General features: G+C 41.5%; 1 protein-coding gene across 5 annotated transcripts; it reads left to right on the top strand.

Moving 5' to 3' along the window:
• Positions 1 to 337: 337 nt before the first annotated feature.
• Positions 338 to 17,772, top strand: dnaaf11 (dynein axonemal assembly factor 11). Of its 5 annotated transcripts, none has more exons than XM_062023028.1 (12): positions 338 to 576; positions 2,484 to 2,651; positions 2,721 to 2,798; positions 2,940 to 3,112; positions 3,204 to 3,394; positions 4,871 to 5,026; positions 5,687 to 5,764; positions 5,885 to 5,950; positions 6,056 to 6,125; positions 9,506 to 9,601; positions 9,755 to 9,843; positions 15,723 to 17,772. In XM_062023028.1, the coding sequence occupies exons 1-12, from the start codon at positions 567 to 569 to the stop codon at positions 15,895 to 15,897; spliced, it is 1,350 nt and encodes a 449-aa protein (XP_061879012.1). In that variant the 5' UTR covers positions 338 to 566; the 3' UTR covers positions 15,898 to 17,772. The 5 variants fall into 5 exon arrangements, 4 of the variants coding, with proteins under 4 accessions (XP_061879012.1, XP_061879011.1, XP_061879009.1 ...); XM_062023026.1 differs by lacking the exon at positions 338 to 576 and adding an exon at positions 1,227 to 1,514; XM_062023027.1 differs by having other exon boundaries at positions 2,484 to 2,798.
• Positions 17,773 to 21,022: the final 3,250 nt, after the last annotated feature.

Raw genomic sequence — 21,022 nt, forward strand, 5'->3', positions numbered from 1 at the left:
AGCCGGAGTACCCGGAAGGAACCCACGCAGTGACTGCAAATACTCTGTATAAAAATATAAACAAAACAAAAATACATATTTGCAAGATATATAGAGCAGCTAGATTCGGTTCCAGCTCCTGTATTCCTGAAGGGACAAGCAGGAGGAAAATGGATGGATGGATAAACTAAGCAAATACAAAATTGTACTGCTCTACCTGGTGTGTGCAATAAAGGCAATTAGCATTTAAAAATGGCTCGCAACTGCAAATTGGTTCTCCATCATAATCACTGCCATTGTGTTCTTGGGCAAGACTGACCACCCACCTTGCTACTAGTGCCAAGTGCGGAAATGTGTATCTTAAATGTAGATAATGGGCTTTTCAATGTAACGCGTTTTGAGTCACTAGGAAAAAAGCGCTATATAAATATTAATCGCTTCACTTCACGATGTCAGTTACTTGAAAGAGCTGGTCATAAGACGCAACTGGTTCGCAAATGTCACATCTGAAACTGTTGGTGTTTCCCAGTGCGCTTGAACGCAGCACCAAGGTTGGTTTCTACAGCAACGACTGACAACAGACGAAGATGGTTTACAGTAAGATGACTCTTTAACTCACGAAAATATGCCTCACCTAAATATGAAGAAAACTGGGTGTCTGGTTGGTTTTAATTAACTTGGTGAATATTGTATAGTAAAGGCGACTAATAACACGCTGCTATAACTACCTTAACTTACTATAGACGATCTAGCTAATTAGCTACCGTAGTTTAAAACTGAGATGCTAGCAAGTCGAGTAGCTAAACAAACTACTGAGTCAGTGTTAGGTGAATAGGGGTCGGTGCATCTATTGGCCATTGATATTTTCGTTTAATTAATGAGAATTGAAAAACAAATAATGATTATTTTGAAACCAAACATAAAATACAACACCACGCTGTTTCCCCCTACTTGCCAGCCCATGTCTTTCAAAAGCAACTTCCCGTTCCGGTGTCAGATTTTTTTGTTCCGTTTACTGCAGACTGAAAAATGTCATTTTTGTTTTGTCAAATATAAATTAAAAAGCGTTTCAGATTTAGTTATTGCTATTCGACACTGAAAAAGAAAAACACTTTATTTTTCTACTTAAATTGTAAAACATTCGTTCATTAAAATAAAATTTCAATGACAAACATACACTGGGCAATGGGTGAGGGCCGACATCCGGGCAACTGAGCTACATACGGGTTCTTCGAGCCATAGCAACCAGACTGGCGTTGAAAACAAACCGTTGCCATTACTCTTTAACCTGTCGACCTACGCTGGTTAAACCCGTCATTCTGCCTCCAAAATGCCGAAAAACTGTGTTGTTTTTGGTTGTGCTAACCACAACTGGAAACAGGTAAAACAAAGGTTGTATTTTGTTCTGCCAAAGCGTGATAAAAGCCCACAGAGACGAGACAAATGGCTCGCAGCTTTACACTGGGAAAACGAGGACGGTTCTCACTGGAGTCCCCCAAAGTCCCGGGTCGTGTGTTCGGATCACTTCGTTTCTGGTAAATATAAGGAACAAAAATCCACCTTCTTAACCACAACTTGGCTATACCGTCCGTGCTAATGTTGTACTTGTTGAATTTGTACCTTATAACGTTCGACAGCTGAAGTTGTTGTTGTACAAAAATAACATGCGGTATATACTATATAGTCTATAGCCTAGCTAGCTATTTTCGAAAACCGGACAACGAGAGGATACCAAAGGCAGCGTTATTAAGATGGACACCACCGGGAAAACGTAAGCCAGGGCGGCCAAAGAACACCTGGCGAAGAACAAGTTGAAGGGGAGCTGAAAGAGATGAAGCTTACATGGGGCGAGGCACAGAGACGAGCACATCAGCGAGATGAATGGCGTCGAGTCGTCGAAGCCTTATTTCCCATCCGGGAAGAAGAGGATTAAGTTAAGTAAGTAATATACTATATAGTCTATAGCCTAGCTAGCTATTTTCGAAAACCGGTTTCGTTTAAATTTGCACTTAACAGTTGGGTTTTTAAAAACCAATAAACCGTATAATTTTCATGTTGCCATTCAATACATGTAGCCCTCAAATCTCTCAATATTTTATACACTAACACTTGATCTTGTTGTTGATAACTTCCGCGTCTCTTTCTTAGTAGCGCGCAGGCTAAGCTAACTAGCAAGCTAAGCTAAGCCTGAGAAGCTTTAAAGTTCACTGAGACGAGTCTGACGCAAATAATACATTTTCGTTTTTTCACACGATATGCGAATAAGTAAAAATGCGTAAATGAAGGCTTTAACGCCGACTTCCAAGCCACAACGCTCGTTAAATGCTTTTTCTGTCAATGCTGTGTTCGCTGTGAGCTGGTTTGTTTTCAACGAAATCCCGGTTGCTAGGGGATTGGTAGGCGGAAGTGACGTAGGTCCGCCCTCACCCATAGGCTTATTGTAAGAAGTTTGTGTTTTTGGTAACTTTATAGTCCGTAAGAAATGGGGTGTTTGGTGTTTGCAGTCACAGAGGACCTCATTCGTCGGCGGGCGGAACACAACGAGTGCCAAATCTTGTCCCTAGAGGAGGTCTCTCTGCACCAGCAGGACATCGAGAAGATTGAGCACATTGACAAGTGGTGCAGAGACCTCAAGATCCTCTACCTGCAGAACAACCTTATTCCAAGGATCGGTGAGATACTTGATGGCCTCCTTAGCCGTGTGTCAGTCTCAAAAATGTTCTCCCGGTCTTTCATCCTAGAGAACCTGGGTCGCTTGAAGAAGCTGGAGTACTTGAATCTGGCCTTGAACAACATTGAAGTCATTGAAAACCTTGAAGGTCTGTTTGGGAGTGACAGCAAAGACCTTTGACCTTCTTCAAATGTCTCTAGTGTATGTGTGTGTGTGTGTGTGTGTGTGTGTGTGTGTGTGTGTGTGTGTGTGTGTGTGTGTGTGTGTGTGTGTGTGTGTGTGTGTGTAGGCTGTGAGAGCCTTTGCAAGTTGGACCTGACGGTGAACTTTGTAGCTCGTCTGAGCAGCGTGCAGACGCTGAAAGACAACGTCCACCTGCGGGAGCTCTTCCTTGTGGGGAACCCGTGCACGCAGTTTGAAGGCTACAGAGACTTTGTGCTTGCTTCGCTGCCACAGCTGAAGGTATGAACTTGCTGTCCTCGTCTGACGGACACGACCAACATGGATGTCTCATGTTGGACGTATACTTAAGTTGTGGCTTGTCTCTGCTCAGTCGCTAGACGGGACACATGTCACAAGGTCGGAGAGGATCAGAGCCTCTCAGGGGCTGGAGGAGGTTAGGAGGCGTGTCTCGGAACAAGAGGAGGAATACCTGAAGAGGAGAGCAGTAGAGAAGGAGGAAGAGCACAGGAAGGGAAAAGGAGACGAGACAGGAAGCCAGGAGACCGAAGGAGACATTGGCAGGTAGAGTCATGTGGCGACTATATGCGTATCGTTCACATTTGAATCGATACAGTACCAATGCTTGCGATATTTGTATGTTAATAAGTGTTTAATAACATCCTATTCTAATTCTTATGTACCATTTATAAATGAGTTGATTATGATGTCTGTGCTGCCCAGATTGTACAGCTTGTGTTTTTATTATTACACTTTGCAAGTATTATTTGCAGTATTATATAGTAGACTTTGCACGCAGTTGCAGTCCCTAAACACAAGATGGCAGTAGTGCATAAGCTTTGGTGTGTTGCTCAGCTAGGAAGTAGCCTATGCCATTAAGCTGAATGTGCCAATTTTGGCTGGTGTTGCACCCTACAAAGTGTTTATACCAGGGGTGTCAAACTCATTTTATGAGGAGAAAAATCTACTCCCTAGTGGGCCGGACTGGTAAAATCACGGCACGATAACTTAAAAATAAAGACAACTTCAGATTGTTTTCTTTGTTTAAAAATTAGAACAAGCTGATTCTGAAAATGTAGAAATCATAATGTTGTTGGGATTTTTTTTACACTTACTTGTGGCGTTAATAGTATTTTACCTTTTATTTGTCGTTATTTATACCTTCTGAATAATTTATGTGATAATGTTCATCAGTCAACTCATGGGTGTTAATTTTCCTTCTATCAAGATAAAAAAATAAATACTACAATTTAATTACAGGATGTTATTTATATAGTTGGCTCATTTTCCTCGACTGGTGCACTAACATTATGTGGTTTATATATTTTTTTGCATATGTAGCATAATCTACAAAGATACAAATAATTGCTGTTGTGACATCTAGTGGACACATTTAGAACAGCAGTTTCTTTTAATGCAAGAATTTTGGCTAATTTTTATACTTAGCAAACTCATCCTGCGGGCCGGATCAGGCGAACAGGCTTTATCCGGCCCACGGGATGAGTTTGCTAAGTATATAAATTAGCCAAAATTTGACACTCCTGGTTTATACTGTAAGTATTGTACTTATTTCACTCCAGCTGATTGATTGTAATGTGTATCTTATTTGTAGTTTTCATTAAATTTGGAGGTGTAATGTAAAATTGTCATTGCTAATCCAATATAAATTAGAATCAAGCAAGCGCATTTTGGAAAAGTGGAACCTTATTTTACGTTCGAGTGTTTACCATCAGGCATACATGCTTTGTTGGTATTGAACATTTCACCATTACCTTAAGGCAGTTTGGCTGTGTCTGCTCTTAGTGCTGCTTGAGTGATTGTTTCCTCGCCAAGTGTTTGAGCTGGCGTTTAGTCTAAAACTGGACGCGACATCACGAGCTACAAAGGTGCATATATAGGGAATATAAAACCGTATAAGTTTATGTGCATCGATACCCGGTAGTACAGACATAATTTGGTCGGTGCCTATGAAAGTACCAAATTTGGTACCCATTTCTTAAAGACTTGAATGTCAGAGAAGAAGTGACGTTGTCCTCACAGCCCCGCCTTGGAGGACAAGCAGGAGTTGAAGGAGACGACCGAGTCAGATGAGGAGCGACGGGAGAAGGAATTCTGGAACACTCCGTGTCCTTTCACCCCGGAATCCCGTCTGGAGACTCACCGCCATCTGGAGGAAAATAAGCGGACAAAAGATAGGTAAGTCCCACAAATATCACATGGCATTCATTGGATGCGCTCTGTACCTTTCACCACTCGGGGTCACTACAACACCAATCAACATCCTGCGTGAAGGCTTCCCTTTCAGAACACCGACAGAACATTCCAAAACGATTGATGTGACAGATCCATCTTATCTTCTTACCCACCTTTATCTTGAAACCACTGACATGTCACATGACCACCATTGGCTGCTTCTTCCTGTAATGTGTTCCATATTGGTCCAGACTGGTCTGGGGTGGTCCAATGTGTGTTGGGAGGGGTTTTTGTCTCAGTACAATTTGAAGGCCTGACAGTTGACGCACAGTGACCAAGGGCAGTGACTCATGGCGCTGCTCGCCACGGCCTCGACCGCCACATGGCCCTTCACCTTCGCCTCAGTGTGGACTCGATGGATGTTTCCTGCCAATGCTTTGAGGGGAAACATCAGCTGGAACAGTTAAATGGCGGAACATATAATATGATCCTCTTGGAATGTGTGTGTGACTGACCTATGACTGTGTCTTATGGGGTCTGAGGGGTGAAGGACCAAATCTCCTCAGGAATATCAAAAGAATAGACACACACACACGCGCACACGCACTCACACTCACACACATACAAAACAACAACAAAGTTGATGATGTTGTGTGTCTGCAGAAGCAAAGAAAAGAAAGCAAAGCCCCCAAGGACTCTGATAACTGCTGATGGACGAGTCTTGAATGTCAATGAGCCAAAGTATGAATGTGCACAAACACACACACACACACACACACACACACACACATGCATGCAGACCCATGATCTTTGATCGAGGCTGATGCCAATGTTGGTAGGGGCACATTCTTGACTTTCCAGGCTGGGCTTTTCTCTGACTGAAGACGATGACAACAACAGGATCATCCTAGATCTGTCAGTGTACAGGTACACACGCACACAAACACACACACACACACCCACACAGGCATCCGAGTGAAGTGACAAATGTTATTAAAGCTAGTAAAAGTGTCTCATTGTGGCCTCCCATAGACACATGGACACCTCCTTGATGGATGTGGACGTGCAGCCAATGTACATCAGAGTCACCATCAAAGGAAAGGTACACCCTATTACAGACCTGGGCAAATTAAGGCCCGGGGGACGCATGCGGCCCGTTAAACGTTTTCAATCTGGCCCGCCGGACATTCCCAAATATTTTTTTTTTATAGATCTTTTAAGATGGAAACTGTAGCTGCCATTATGATGTGCAGTGATGTTTTCAAATTACCGTAAGTCTTGACCTATACAAAGTATTTTAATGGTTGGAATCTGCGCTTTTGCATTACTAGTTACTATGGTAATCTAAGTCATAGCAGCTCAGACGAAGCACCAAGCAGTGTGGGTGGGGAGCGTTTCCACAGAGTGTTTCTAGAGCGGGCAGCCTGAAATGCGGGTGTCAGGGACAGACGCGGAATAATATTTTTACAACAAAGTTCTAAAGCTTAGTTGTATATCAGATTGTAGGTGTTTTTTTTACCCTTTGCGTTCATATTTCGCTGTTTGTTGCATTTTTGTTGCGTTTCGCTTGATTGTAAAATATGTCAAACAATGTAAAATATGTTGTCAATATTCAGTGTTTTATCGTTCATAGTTAGTATTGTAAATCCCACATTCTTTATTTTCATCTACATTCTGGGTGTCTCATTCAGTAAAAAAATTTAAAATTAAATTCCGTTTTTTAAGGCGGTCTGTCATCAAGGTTTTTAGCTTTCAATCAGACATTGTGAGGTTTTGTATTAGTGTTCCTAAAAATAGGACCCAAGCACACATACAGTACAGCAGATTTTCACAGCTTATATATATACAGTATATATGTATGTGTGTGTGTGTGTGTGTATGTATATATATATATATATGTGTGTGTATATATATATATATACATACACATATGTATATGTATATATATGTGTGTGTGTGTGTGTATATATACACACACACATATATATATGTGTATATATATATATGTATATATATACACACATATATATATGTATATATATACACACATATATATATATATATATATGTGTATATATATACACATATATATGTGTGTGTGTATATATTTATTTCCACACATATATGTATGTATGTATACATATATATATATGTGTGTATATATATATGTATGTATGTATGTACATAGATATACCGGCCCCCCAGACACATTTTTGTCTCTAAATTTGGCCGCCCGAGTCAAAATAATTGCCCAGGCTTACCCTGGCATCATCATCATCATCATCATCATCATCATCATCATCATCACCATCATCATTTTCTTGCTGTAATGGCGATAAAGTTACTCCAGCCACATCACTGTTGTCATAGAGATATAGTTACTCCACATCACCAAAAATTATTCCCGGGCGCAGCACTGCTGCTGCCCACTGCTCCCCTCACCTCCCAGGGGGTGAAAACAAGGGGATGGGTCAAATGAAGAGGACACATTTCACCACACCCAGTGTGTGTGTGTGTGACAATCATTGGTACTTTAACTTTAACTCCTGCAGCGTCGCTGTCGTCATGGTTGATAAAGTTACACCAAAAGCATTACTGTCGTCATGGAGATAGTTAGCCCAGCAGTATCCTATGTACAAACCTAGAGCAGGCAGGAGCAGGCATGCTAAGAGCCAAATATAGAAACAGTTAGTCTTAAACAGAAGAAATTAGTGCCTAGTATAGTGTAGTTTAAGAAGATGGAACCACGTTACAACAGAAAGTAAGCAGCTAATAATAGGAAATTAACTAGTAGATTAGTAAGAGTCTAATATGAACAACAACTGTTGGTGTGTCAGCATTGTCACAGTCAGTAAGAGGAGGGCAGATCGATCCATAAACTGGAAGTGGTTACACCAAGGTAATACAGTATATGATTAATACTAGAATGATTAGATCGATATTTTTATTTTCTTAAAATAATTGTTATTATTGTTTTTGTTAATGTTTTACAAATTCAGAGACTAAGTACCTGGAAACAGAAGGATTTTGCAGGATATATAGATGTTTTTACTTTTGTTTAGTTATTTTGTAATATTGAACTTGTTTTGCTCAAACAATTGCATGTAATAAAAGAGAATAAGGAACTAGTTTAAATATTGTGTTGATATTGTTAAACTGTCAATAGCACTTACCATAAATAAAGCGAACATTTTACAGTTAATACATGTGATTGGCATTGGTATTGACCGATCTTACTCATGGTGATTAGTATCCAAATTGGCAGCATCCCTAGTCATGTAGATAAAGTTCGTCCAGCCGCATCGCTGTCATCATGGAGATAAAGCTACCCCAGTAGGATCAATGTTGTCATGGAGCTAAAGTTACCCCAATAGCATCACTGTCATCATGGAGATAAAGTTACTGCAGCAGCATCAATGTCGTCATGGAGCTAAAGCTACCCCGGTAGCATCACTGTCGTCCTGGAGATAAAGCTACCCCAGTAGCATCACTGTGGTCATGGAGATAAATCTACCTTGGTTGCATCACTGTCGTCATGGAGATAGAGCTACCCCAGTAGCATCACAGTCCTCATGGAGATAGAGCTACCCGGTAGCATCACTGTCGTCATGGAGATAAAGCTACCCCGGTAGCATCACTGTCGTCATGGAGATAAAGCTACCCCAGCAGGATCAATGTTATCATGGAGCAAAAGCTACCCCAATAGCATCACTGTCATCATGGAGATAAAGTTACTCCAGCAGCATCACTGTCGTCATGGAGATAAAGCTACTCTATTAGCATCAATGTCGTCATGGAGATTAAGCTACTCCAGTAGCATCACTGTTGTCATGGAAATAAAGCTACCCCAGTAGCATCACTGTCGCCATGGAGATAAAGCTACCCCAGTAGCATCACTGTCCTCACGGAGATAGAGCTACCCTAGTAGCATCACTGTAGTCATGGAGATAAAGCAGCATATCAATTGTCATGTGGACGATTGGTCACAGGTGAGGACACATCAGGGATTCACAAAAACGTCATGCTGCAGATTTGGGTCGAGAACAATAGAAAACCTGATGGCTGGTGCTAAGTCATCAAGTTGGTCGCTGAGTCAGCAGACCAGGCCACAGTGATGGAGGGGTCCCAGCTGAGGTCATCCTTTCATGACACAGCAGTGATCGGGCACCACACCTCCAACCCGCCCCCAGCGACCTTCCCGCCTGATTAAACAGCTCATAAATTCAGCTGCTCTCGTTCATCCCGAGCAAATTATAAAGTCGTTAGCTCGCCAGTGTCACGCCGCCGTGGGACAGACACATGCTTTATGGAGGGGGTCAGCACGGGGGCACGGGAGGGCTGATTTCAGCAGAGACAGACACAAATTTATGGAGGTTCCCCTTGAACCATTGGTCACTTCATCCTGCAGGTGGTCTCGCTCAGAGAAGTTCTGTCAGAAAAATTGCATTTCAAAAAACGCTCAAAAATCGACTTCTTCTGCAGATATTCCAGTTGCTTCTGCCCTCTGAGGTCAAACCTGACAGCTCCACGGCTAAGAGGTCTCAAACTACAGGCCACCTGCTCATCAACATGCCAAAGGTGCGTACACACGCTCGTCACTCTGTGGGAGGGTGGGGCTTTTTGCAGGGTTAAGATGTTGTTTGACAAGGTTTTGTTAACACTTGTCATTTTCTCAGTTCATCTTATATTAACATCGCTAGCTAACATGCGCTTCTTCTTTGGGACATGTAGGCTCTAGGCGAAATCAAGGCGCCAAAGGCCGCCGCACGTCCGTACAGAGACGACCACCGCCAGCGCAAATCGCCTGATGACAAAAAGAGGTAAAGCCATGCCGCCAACTCACCCTACACTGCTTGAAATTGTCTTTTTTTTAAACACACACTGATGGTGAAAATAAACACACACATCATGAAAGTAAACAAACTGTGGATGGTGCAAGTAAACACATATTGACAGTGCAAATCAACACACTGATGGCGCAAATATACACACACTTTGCAAGTAAACACACATTGATAATGCACATAACACACCTTGCAAGTAAACACATACTGATGGTGAAATTAAACACACCTTGGAAGTAAACACATGCTGATGGAGCAAATAAACACACACTGTGCAACACACACTGATGGTGCAATTAAACACACACCTTGCAAGTAAATACACACTGATGGTGAAAATAAACACACACTGTTCAAGTGAACACACACTGATGATGCAAATAAACACGCCCTGCAAGCAAACACCCACTGATGGTGAAAATAAACACCCAGCTTGGATGTAAATATGCACTGATGCTGCAAATAAACACACACTTTACATGTAAACACACATTGATGATGCACATAAACACACACCTTGCAAGTAAACTCACACTGATGGTAAAAATAAACACACTTTGCAAGTAAACACATGCTGATGGTGCAAATAAACACACTCTGTGCAACACCCACTGATGGTGCAATTAAACACACGCCTTGCAAGGAAACACACACTGATGGTGAAAATATACACACGGTGCAAGTAAACACACACTGATGGTGAAAACAAACACACACTGTTCAAGTGAACACACACTGAGGGTGAAAATAAACACACAACTTGCAAGTAAACACACAGTGATAGTGAAAATATACACATACTTTGGATGTAAACATACACTGATGCTGCAAATAAACACACACTTTGCAAGTAAACACACATTGATGATGAACATAAACACACACCTTGCAAGTAAACACACACTGATGGTGCAAATAAACACACACTGTGCAACACACACTGATGGTGCAATTGAACACACACCGTGCAAGTAAACACACACTGATGGTGAAAATAAACACACACTGTTTAAGTGAACACACACTGATGATGCTAATAAACACGCCCTGCAAGTAAACACCCACTGATGGTGAAAATAAACACACAACTTGCAAGTAAACACACAATGATAGTGAAAATATAAACACACTTTGGATGCAAATATACACACACTGTGCAAGTAAAAAAAAAATGGTGATAGGAACACACACACACACACACACACACACACATACACACACACACACACAAACAGAAGATGCAACTCAGCAGCATCACATGCCATCAACATGGTGGTGATGGGGTTGCACATGTTGACATTACATATTAGTTACATCACCTGATAGTGATGATGAGGCTTTGCCCCCTCTCCATGGCCCTGCCTTCATAAGCGTTTTACAAGCAGGACGGCTTCTCGTCCTTCAGCCGCGCTGCCTCCAGGGTTCAAATGAAACATTTGATCAAAAATCTGCGCTGGTCGAGGTGACGGCTGACTTATTTATAACAACCTCTGACCACGGCCTTATTCATATTCATACCCGTAGTGACCTTTCCACACAGGTCAAGAGCTTGTTTTTTATTTTTCACCAACAATAACCAGCGAGTCATCACTGGATTGGGCGGGGCTAACCTTATCAGTGGTTCCTGGTAAGTGGGCAGGAAATGGTATACCACTCATGAGGCCGTAAGTGTGAATGTTGTCATGGTGAAATGGGCCATTTACAGGCTTGCTAGGTTGCAACCACATGACAAACAAAAAGCATAATTTCTCTACATCTGGTTGGTATAAGAATCAAGGTCTTTGCAAAGCAAATTAACTGATCAAGTTCTATGTCTTTGTTTCAGGCATTATCTTTCTTAGTTGGGATATAATTTTTCCATAAAAATTGTAATAGTTTTATTTATGTATTTATTAACTACCTTTGGTTTCTGATGGGTAAATATTTTCTGAGGTTATAATCACTTCACAGTCCACCATATTCTCCAGCACATGACGGTGTCCCTCGGGACTGATTAGGTGATGTTTGTTCACGCCATATTCATCCTTCAACCCCTGACCCCCTACCCCCTCTGCGCCCCCTGACCTCTGCAACCTTCTGACAAATGACTTTGTCAGTATTGCAGCGTCTGCACTCCATCAAGACAAACTACACCTGTGTGATGTCATAATTCCTCAGTAGCTGCAGGACGAAACCAGGCAGCCATATTGTATTGATGACTTCATCCATTCCAGCATCATGCTGTCAAGCTATCACATGCTCAAGCTACCATGCCGTCAAGCTATCATGTTATTGAGCTACCATGCTATCATATGTGTGTGTGTGTGTGTGTGTGTGTGTATATATATATATATATATATATATATATATATATATATATATATATATATATATATATATATATATAATCAGTGGCGTGCGGTGAGGTTAATGTCTGGTGAGGCACGACTGCATCATCACAGTCAGATTTACAAACATATGAACCTGCAGTGCAGGTGTACCTAATGTTGTGTCCCTGCGGTCGTTCGCGGCTCCTGCAGCGCGAGCATTGTTGTTTTTGCACTTTTTGGCTTCTTGAACGGCAAATGTGAAAATAAAAATAAAAATAATCTAAAACTGGTGAAGTTAAATGGAAAATAACTTTAGTATAATCACTGGATACATATAACAATTTAATAAATTTTTTTTTCTTTTTACTTTTTTTTTTCTTTCCATGATGGCAGGTGAGGCCGTGCCTCCCCTGCCTCTAGTGACGGCACGCCACTGATATATATATATATATATTTAGAGGTGGTATAGTAGCGAATATGATTCATTAATATCGCGGTACTATACCAAAACCGGCATACCGTACAACCCTATTACACATACACACATATATGTGTACATATATATATATAATATATATATATATATATATATTCCTAGGTATTGTGTGGCAGAACGATCGCTGTGGATCCACCACGAACCGCCCAAAATAATCAGAACATCACACGTTAGCATTCGAATCAGTAGACCAGAATGTTTCTAACTGCTGTTATTTGTTGGAGATTGCAGAGTCTTTTAGGAATGGTTGAAAGGACGGTGTTGTATGTTGGAGATTGGTGGTGTCGCAGACCACCTCTTCTGTTCAGGGATAGTTTTTCAACCTTGACATAGATGGCTTCCCTCACTCCTCTTTCGTACCATCCGTCCTCCCTGTCCACAATCTGTACATGTTTGTTCTCAAAGGAGTGCTGTTTCTCCCTGAGGTGCAGGTAGACAGATGAGTCTTGCCCAAAAGAGTTAGCCCGTCTATGCTGTGCCATGCGTCGGCTTAGTGGTTGTTTTGTTTCTCCAATATACAAATCAGTGCATTCATCATTTCACTGGATAGCATACACTAGATTGTTTTTGTGGGTGTGGGGTGTCCCGTCTTCAGGATGCACCAGGGTGTTGCCTGGTTTGAAGTGTACTGGGATGTTGTGTTGGTTAAATTTCTTCTGAGTTTCTCATATAGTCCTGATACATATGGAATGACCATATTTTTGCGTCTGTCACCTTTTTCCTCCTCATCCACTCTGTTCTTGTTATTTCTGGACGACCAGCTGGGGTAACCACAGGTTTTGAGGGCTTCCCTCAAATGCTGGCTCGTGGGAACATTATCAGCTCTGTGATGCAGGGTTCTGATGACGGCCTGTTTGTGTTCCAGTGGGTGGTGTGAGTCAAACGGTGTATTGATCAGTACACGTGGGTTTTCGGTAAACCCCAACATGGAGGCCCCTGTTCTCTCCAATGTGGACATCACAGTCTAAAAAAGGCAACTGGCTGTCTTTGACATCGTCACGTGTGAACTTGATGTTTTTGTCCACTGAGTTTATGTGCTCAGTGAAGGCTGGCACTTACTGGCTTCTGATTTTAACCTATGTGTCATCCACATATCTGTACCAATGACCTTGTCCTGTTCCCTTAAATTAGCTTAGCGCTCTCTTTTCCATGTCTTCCATGTAAAGATTTGCCATTATTGGGGATTCACATGATCCCATGGCACAACCATGTTTTTGTACACTACCATGCTATCATTCAACCACGCCATCATGCTATAATGTTATCATGCTGTTTTTTTAGGCACTGACTTGTCCACATAAATACGATTTCACTCACTCGCTTACTTCGACGTTTTGTAGGAGACAGAGGTGTCACTTTTGAGTGACGACGTGAGCAGTGACCAGGTCATAACTTTCTGTTAGTCTGAGTTGAAGTCACTTCCCTGGAACCCCTGCGGGGAGTTATCTGAATGTGTCCATCCGGCCGTGCAGAACATCTCATCCAGCGCTGGCCTGTGATTGGTTTAGTTTGCTTCTTATCTGAATGTGAGCAGATAGGATTAAGATGGGACCTGTGACATGACGCGATGTCCAGTCTTTGCAGAGTGGATCCCCAGCGACCCGGCTGCAGACGCTAAGCAGAACAGGCTGATGCTGTCACAGAGGACGCTTGCAACTCAATTAGCTCGCCGGGGCTAAGAGCGCCCGCTTCAGGCCCCACCTCCACAAATGTACCAGCAACTTTTTTTAAGGCCACAAATGTCACCAGCATCACCGTGTGACTGGTCTATGCCATGTCATGCCATCTTCAAACCATCAAACCATCAAACATCTTCCAACGTAGTCAACTGAAGGTTCTAGATGAAAAACAGCCATGTTTTAAATGATTTTTTGTTGACTTTGTTGGCCATAATCGTCTGAATAATTACCATTATCACTATGGAGATCCTTTATGGATACAAATTAATTTTTAACGATTTGAATATGTTCATGAACCTGTCTGTCTGTCTGAGCTGCTCACATTGACACCCCCCACATCCCACAGCTATACTAATGACCATTTTTGACAAATAGCTGCCTGCAATGGAAGTCATTTTTGTTGTTCTGTTGACATATGTTTATATGTTTGTTACATTGTTGCTTATTTGGTGTGTAGTTGAATTTTATAAAGGAATTATATATATACAGTACAGGCCAAAAGTTTGGACACACCTTCTCATTCAATGCGTTTTCTTTATTTTCATGACTATTTACATTGTAGATTGTCACTGAAGGCATCAAAACTATGAATGAACACATGTGGAGTTATGTACTTAACAAAAAAAGGTGAAATAGCTGAAAACATGTTTTATATTCTAGTTTCTTCAAAATAGCCACCCTTTGCTCTGATTACTGCTTTGCACACTCTTGGCATTCTCTCGATGAGCTTCAAGAGGTAGTCACCTGAAATGGTTTTCACTTCACAGGTGTCATAGTTTTGATGCCTTCAGTGACAATCTTGAACTAAAGAAAACACATTGAAATGAAAAGGTGTGTCCAAATTTTTGGTCTGTACTGTGTGTGTGTGTGTGTGTGTGTGTGTGTGTGTATATATATTTTTTACACCAAAACATCTCTTATTACGGAAGAAAAACCCCAATTTAAGTTAATGCCACAAGGGTTAGTGCGTGTGCCTCACAATACGAAGGTCCTGGGTTCGATCCTGGGCTCGGGATCTTTCTGTGTGGGGTTTGCAAGTTCTCCCCGTGACTGCGTGGGTTCCCTCCGGGTACTCCGGCTTCCTCCCACCTCCAAAAACATGCACCTGGGGATAGGTTGATTGGCAACACTAAATTGGCCCTAGTGAGTGAATGTGAGTGTGAATGTTGTCTGTCTATCTGTGTTGGCCCTGTGATGAGGTGGCGACTTGTCCAGGGTGTACCCCGCCTTCTGCCCGAATGCTGCTGAGATAGGCTCCAGCACCCCCCGCGACCCAGAACGGGACAAGCGGTAGAAAATGGATGGATGGATGGATGGATGGACAGCATTGTCTAGTGTGACAGTGTTCATTGGAGCCTTTTGACATTCCAGAGAGAAGAATGTTCCAGAGAGGCTGGAAGTGGACGCCAGCAAGGTATTGGACCTCGCCAACATTGTACCACGCCACAATGCCACGGAAGGTCCGCTGGAAGCGACACCATGGCAACAAATCCCTGTCCCCTCTGAGGACTTTGTGGACGATTTTGACGTGCCGCCACTCATTTAGTACTCAGCCCACTCCCTCCTGTGCAAACTTACTATTGTACAGTCATGCTATCATGCTAACATACTAAATGCTATCATGCTAACTTACTATCATGCTAACATACTAAATGCTATCATGCGTTCATGTTATCATGCACATGCTGAATGCTGTCATTCTGTCATGCTATCATTGTGTCCGTCTGTCATGTTATCATACTAACGTCCTAAAAGCCATCAAGCGTTCATGCAACCACGTTGCCATTTTGTAATGTTATGCTAACATCAGGGCTGCCAAGTTTCAGAAAATACAAAAAAAAAGGGGTCTTTTTTTAAAAACTGATTTGGCCTGTTTTAACGTCCATTTATACCTTAAGAGTAAGACAAATGTTTCTCACCTTGAACAGCTGTCCCTGCACTGTGGCCTCTTAATGCTAGACTTAATTAACCAGAAATTAGAAATGAAAATCATCTTCACTGTTTTCTCTGCTGGCTCTTCTGTCTCGTCCTCTGCATCTGTGTTCTCAATTTGCATCGGTTCTACATCTCCATCCTCAATCTCTTCTGATCTCTCTTCATCTTCCAGTGTTGCCAACTCCTCGGTAAGGACAGTAGCTATTGGCTGTCATTAAAGTTGGTAGAAGTTGATGGATGACATTGGCTCATTTGCATCATTGATTAACAATGTACGCTGTAAGAGAGGAATAACGTGGTTGTAGACATCATTTATTTATTTTTATTTATTTATTTGACGGGCACAGTACAATTAAACATTGCTACCCATAGGTAACCAATGTCAAAGTACATAAAGCTTCTTGCCACAGGCTAATTTCCAACCCTCGTCCCTGGTTAGGTTTTTAAAGAAAAGTGAAAATTATGATAGGATGAATAAATTTTTTTCCTTTGATTCTTAGTTGAGTTGTATTTTGTGTTTTTCTTTGTTCTACATTATTAAATGTTAGGAATATCAAATTTGATCAGAAGACTGAAGGCTTGTGATATTCACGAACAAACACAAACTGGCTCAATAGTTAACTTTTTTCCCCCCCAAATGTGACAGTGATGAGATATTCACATTAATCTCACTCCAATTAAGGTAGAAAAAGCGTCATCTTTGCACAGGGTGGGCATCTCCTCTCTGCTTGGACTGGACTTTATTGTGATTGCACTTAAAAGTACAAGGAAATGTGTATTCAGTATATACTGTCTTGTACGTTAAGGGCATTTTGAGTGATACGTGCTGTCATGTCTCCAAGACATCCCAAAAAGTCACGAGATACGCTGCTCGTCGCTTTTGAGAAAGAAAGTCACTAAGAGGAGTTGGAAAGATACTAGCGAAAAAATTGCAGAGTTGACGCGCTGCGGTGTGTGCAAAAGACGAGATGCCATGACCCGCCTTAGGTTGCTTCTGATAGGTTTAAATTGTGTGGTGCTAGATTTAGGTACACAATATAAAGGACTGGTCTGTGATTGGTAATTTCGGTCAATCAATCAGTTACTCTAACTACGACATGTCACGAGGAAAAAAGTTTATTATTATAAAAAAACTTATAGAGTACCACAGGAGTGTCAAACTCCTTTTAGCTCAGGGGCCGCATGGAGGAAAATCTGTGCACACGCGGGCCGTACTATTAAAATCATGGCATTAAAAGTAAAAAATAAAGACAACTTCAGATTGTTTTCTTTGTCTTACTTTGGCCAAAAATAGAACAAACACATTCTGAAAATATTAAAATAGAAATATAGACAAAAATACCGGCAGCCGTAAAGTTTAGATCCATGAAGGAAATGTCATAATCCGTGGTCCGGATCATGTTTTGTTATGTTCTGTTAGTTTTGGACTCCACCATTAGTTCCTGTTTTTGTGCACCCTTGTTTGTTTTAGTTACCATGGTTACTTATTATTTCCACCTGTCTCTGATTAGTGTTCGCCCGCTCACCTGCTTCCCGAGCACTAATCAGAGGCATTAGTTTTGGACTCCACCATTAGTTCCTGTTTTTGTGCACCCTTGTTTGTTTTCGTTACCATGGTTACTTATTATTTCCACCTGTCTCTGATTAGTGTTCGCCCGCTCACCTGCTTCCCGAGCACTAATCAGAGGCATTATTTAAGCCTGCCTTTGCCGTCATTCGGCCTGACGTCATTGTTTGCTTCATGCAACCTGCTATGTAAGTTTTGTTTGTTTCATGCCACAGTTAGTGAGTATTCCTTGCCCATAGTCCATGCTAAATAGTAGCATTAGCTTCGAGCGCGACTCGTTTTCCATTTTTTGTACTACTTTGATGGAATAAATCATGTTCCTACCTGCACGCCATGTCCGGAGTGGTCCGTCTGCATTTCGGGAGGACGAAACCTGCAGTAAGCTGCGAAAACCCCGTCCTGACAGGAAAGAAGAAAGTCAATGACTGTTCATAACTGAACAAATTTGCATATTCATAAAAATTTGTTTTCTTTTGTATTATTTTTCTTTATGAATTAAGTAACGTTTATGACAACCTTTTTCCAAAACACAATATAGAATGTGAGATGTAACAGTATAATGCATACATTTATTTTTTCAAAACGGTTACAAAAAAGTGGGACCCCAAAAATTTACTGTGGGACCCCATTTTTATGACTTGATGGGGTCCCTGGGGTCCAACACTGATGGAGTATTGGTGCGTGCAAAACAGCAGCAGGCGGCTGTGGCCTGCGGGCCGGTTCTAATACTTATTAAATATCATCCCGGGTGCCATAGATAATTCGGCCTTGACTTTGACACCCCTGGAGTAGCAAATGGGGAAATATTAGCGTGAGAAAAGTCAAGTGTGGCATGTGGCGTGAGAAAGTGTTAAAATGCGTGACTCTCACACTCAAAGCGTGAGGCTTGGCAGCCCTGCAACACACTATCGCTCTGTCTTACTAGCAGGTATCATACTATCATGCTATTCCATCATGCTGTCATGCTAAATACTATCATGCTAAATGCTATCATGCTGTCACTATATCATGCTAAAGTACTACTGTACTGCCATGCTGTCATGCTATCATACTGCAAGGTTGCCAAGTTTCAGAAAATGACAAGAGTGAGACTTTAGTGTCATGATGCGTTCAAATCTTCTTTTTTTTCTTTCCTTTTTAACATTGTTTTAAAATTGATTTATACCTTAAGACTGATGTCCTCACCTCCAGCGGCTCTCCCTGCACTGTGGCCATTGTTTTGATTGAATACTATTTTACATTGGTTCTCAAATTGGATTCCAGGGACTGAGGGTTCCTTTAGGGCGGTCTAAATTGACCCTTACAAGGCCTGTAAATCAGTGTTAGGTCCATTTGGTCCCATTTATACATTGTCAGAGTTAACGTTATACCTTGAAATTTAGAGTTTTGACAGATACTGCTGTATGGGGTCTAAATTTATATTTAAAAGTCTGTAACACACACACACACACACACACACACACACACACACACACACACACACACACACACACACACACACACACACACACACACACATACATACTGGTTATCATTTGGAATGGGGACCAAGTTTTTGATCATCACTTGTGGGGACCACCTTTTCTACAGGTTGTGGAGGCATAACATTTTTTGGGTAAAATGGCCACTGCCCAGTTAGTTCATACATGTCTTTAAATCTCTGGATTGATGAAGTAATGTGCTGATCATTCTTACTGGGGACCCTGGGGAAAAGAGTTAATATGGTTCATGGGGACCAAATTTAAACAATTTTGCATAATTCACAGAAATTGGTACGTGATTACTGAGGACCATTTAAAAAGTTCAAATTAATTATGACATGAGCCTCAGAATACAGCACTACAGCTGTCCTCTTATAGGAAGTTTCACCACTTAAATGTTAAAGCAAATCCTGCATCTTCTGTGACATTACTGAAAACTGCTATTCAGCAGTAATGAAGGTTTCTGTGGTTTTCCTTTAGGGGACCTGTTTCTTTGTCCCCATACCGTCAGAGGTCCCCTAAAGGTGACTGTGTAAACAGAGCGATGTCCCCATTAAGTAAGCATTGCCAGAACACACACACGCACACACACACACACACACACACACACACACACACACACACACACACACACACACACACACACACTGATCGAGACTAATGTTGTAGTCTCGTTCAAGTTTGTTGTAGTCTCTTTTTCAAGTGTGAACAGGCCAAGAAAAAAGGCAAATGCATGTTACACAGCTTTGCAACAAATACAGGACAATGATAGATTTACAGCAGCAGCCATACAACAGTACACATGAACTAGGAATCAAAGTTGGGTAGTTACTTTCTTTTAGCAAGCAGGAGAATGTTGAGTGGGTTTTAAATGTTGGCGGCGTTGTATGTGAAAGATAGTTTGAGATAGTTTGAGATGCCAAGACCCGCCTTCTTTCTATGCTTTCTATCTATACTGAAATGGAGTGTGAACCGAAATGGTGTAAATGCGCGCTTTTCTACCTTCAAGGTACTCAAAGCGCTTTGACACTATTTCCACATTCACCCATTCACACACCCATTCACACACTGATGGTGGTAGCATCTTATTTTAATAAAGTGCAACCAACACTTTAGGTTGAATTAACAAGAGGAAATATTTTCTGCTCACATTTTAAACATTAAAACAATTTTCTATAAAAGTACAGTAACCAACATTTGAACTGTAGATGATTTACCTGCTAAATAAAGTTCCCTGACCTGTTAATACAGTATCTGTTCTCTACCCTGGTGTTGGCTCCTCGCTTCCTAATTTCCATGACCTCCTTCATCCATCTCTTCTATTTCTTTCTTCCTCATAAAATGATTCTCCTTGCCTGCCAGTTTCTTGCTGTGTGTCACACTTCATGTTGTTGTGTTGCTGAAGTTGTTGCGTCGCCTAATTTGCTTCGCTGTCACTTTCCGTGTGGCAGTCGCGCCTTTTGTAGCTTGATGTTCTGATGTGGCTTTAAAGGCCTACTGAAATGAATTTTTATTTATTTAAACTGGGATAGCAGATCCATTCTATGTGTCATACTTGATCATTTCGTGATATTACCATATTTTTGCTGAAAGGATTTAGTAGAGAACATCGACGATAAAGTTCGCAACTTTTGGTCGCTGATAAAAAAAAGCCTTGCCTGTACCGGAAGTAGCGTGACGTCACAGGC

This window comes from Entelurus aequoreus, linkage group LG16 (assembly GCF_033978785.1).
Source record: "Entelurus aequoreus isolate RoL-2023_Sb linkage group LG16, RoL_Eaeq_v1.1, whole genome shotgun sequence".
In the NCBI taxonomy this organism is placed as follows: Eukaryota; Metazoa; Chordata; class Actinopteri; order Syngnathiformes; family Syngnathidae; genus Entelurus; species Entelurus aequoreus.

Coding starts and splice junctions, on each gene's coding strand:
- dnaaf11 (XM_062023025.1), top strand. CDS start 1,310: ATGCCGAAAAACTGTGTTGTTTTTGGTTGTGCTAACCACAACTGGAAA. Junction 6,126..9,505: donor GAGTCACCATCAAAGGAAAG/GTACACCCTATT, acceptor CTTCTTCTGCAG/ATATTCCAGTTGCTTCTGCC. Junction 9,844..15,722: donor TCGCCTGATGACAAAAAGAG/GTAAAGCCATGC, acceptor TTGACATTCCAG/AGAGAAGAATGTTCCAGAGA.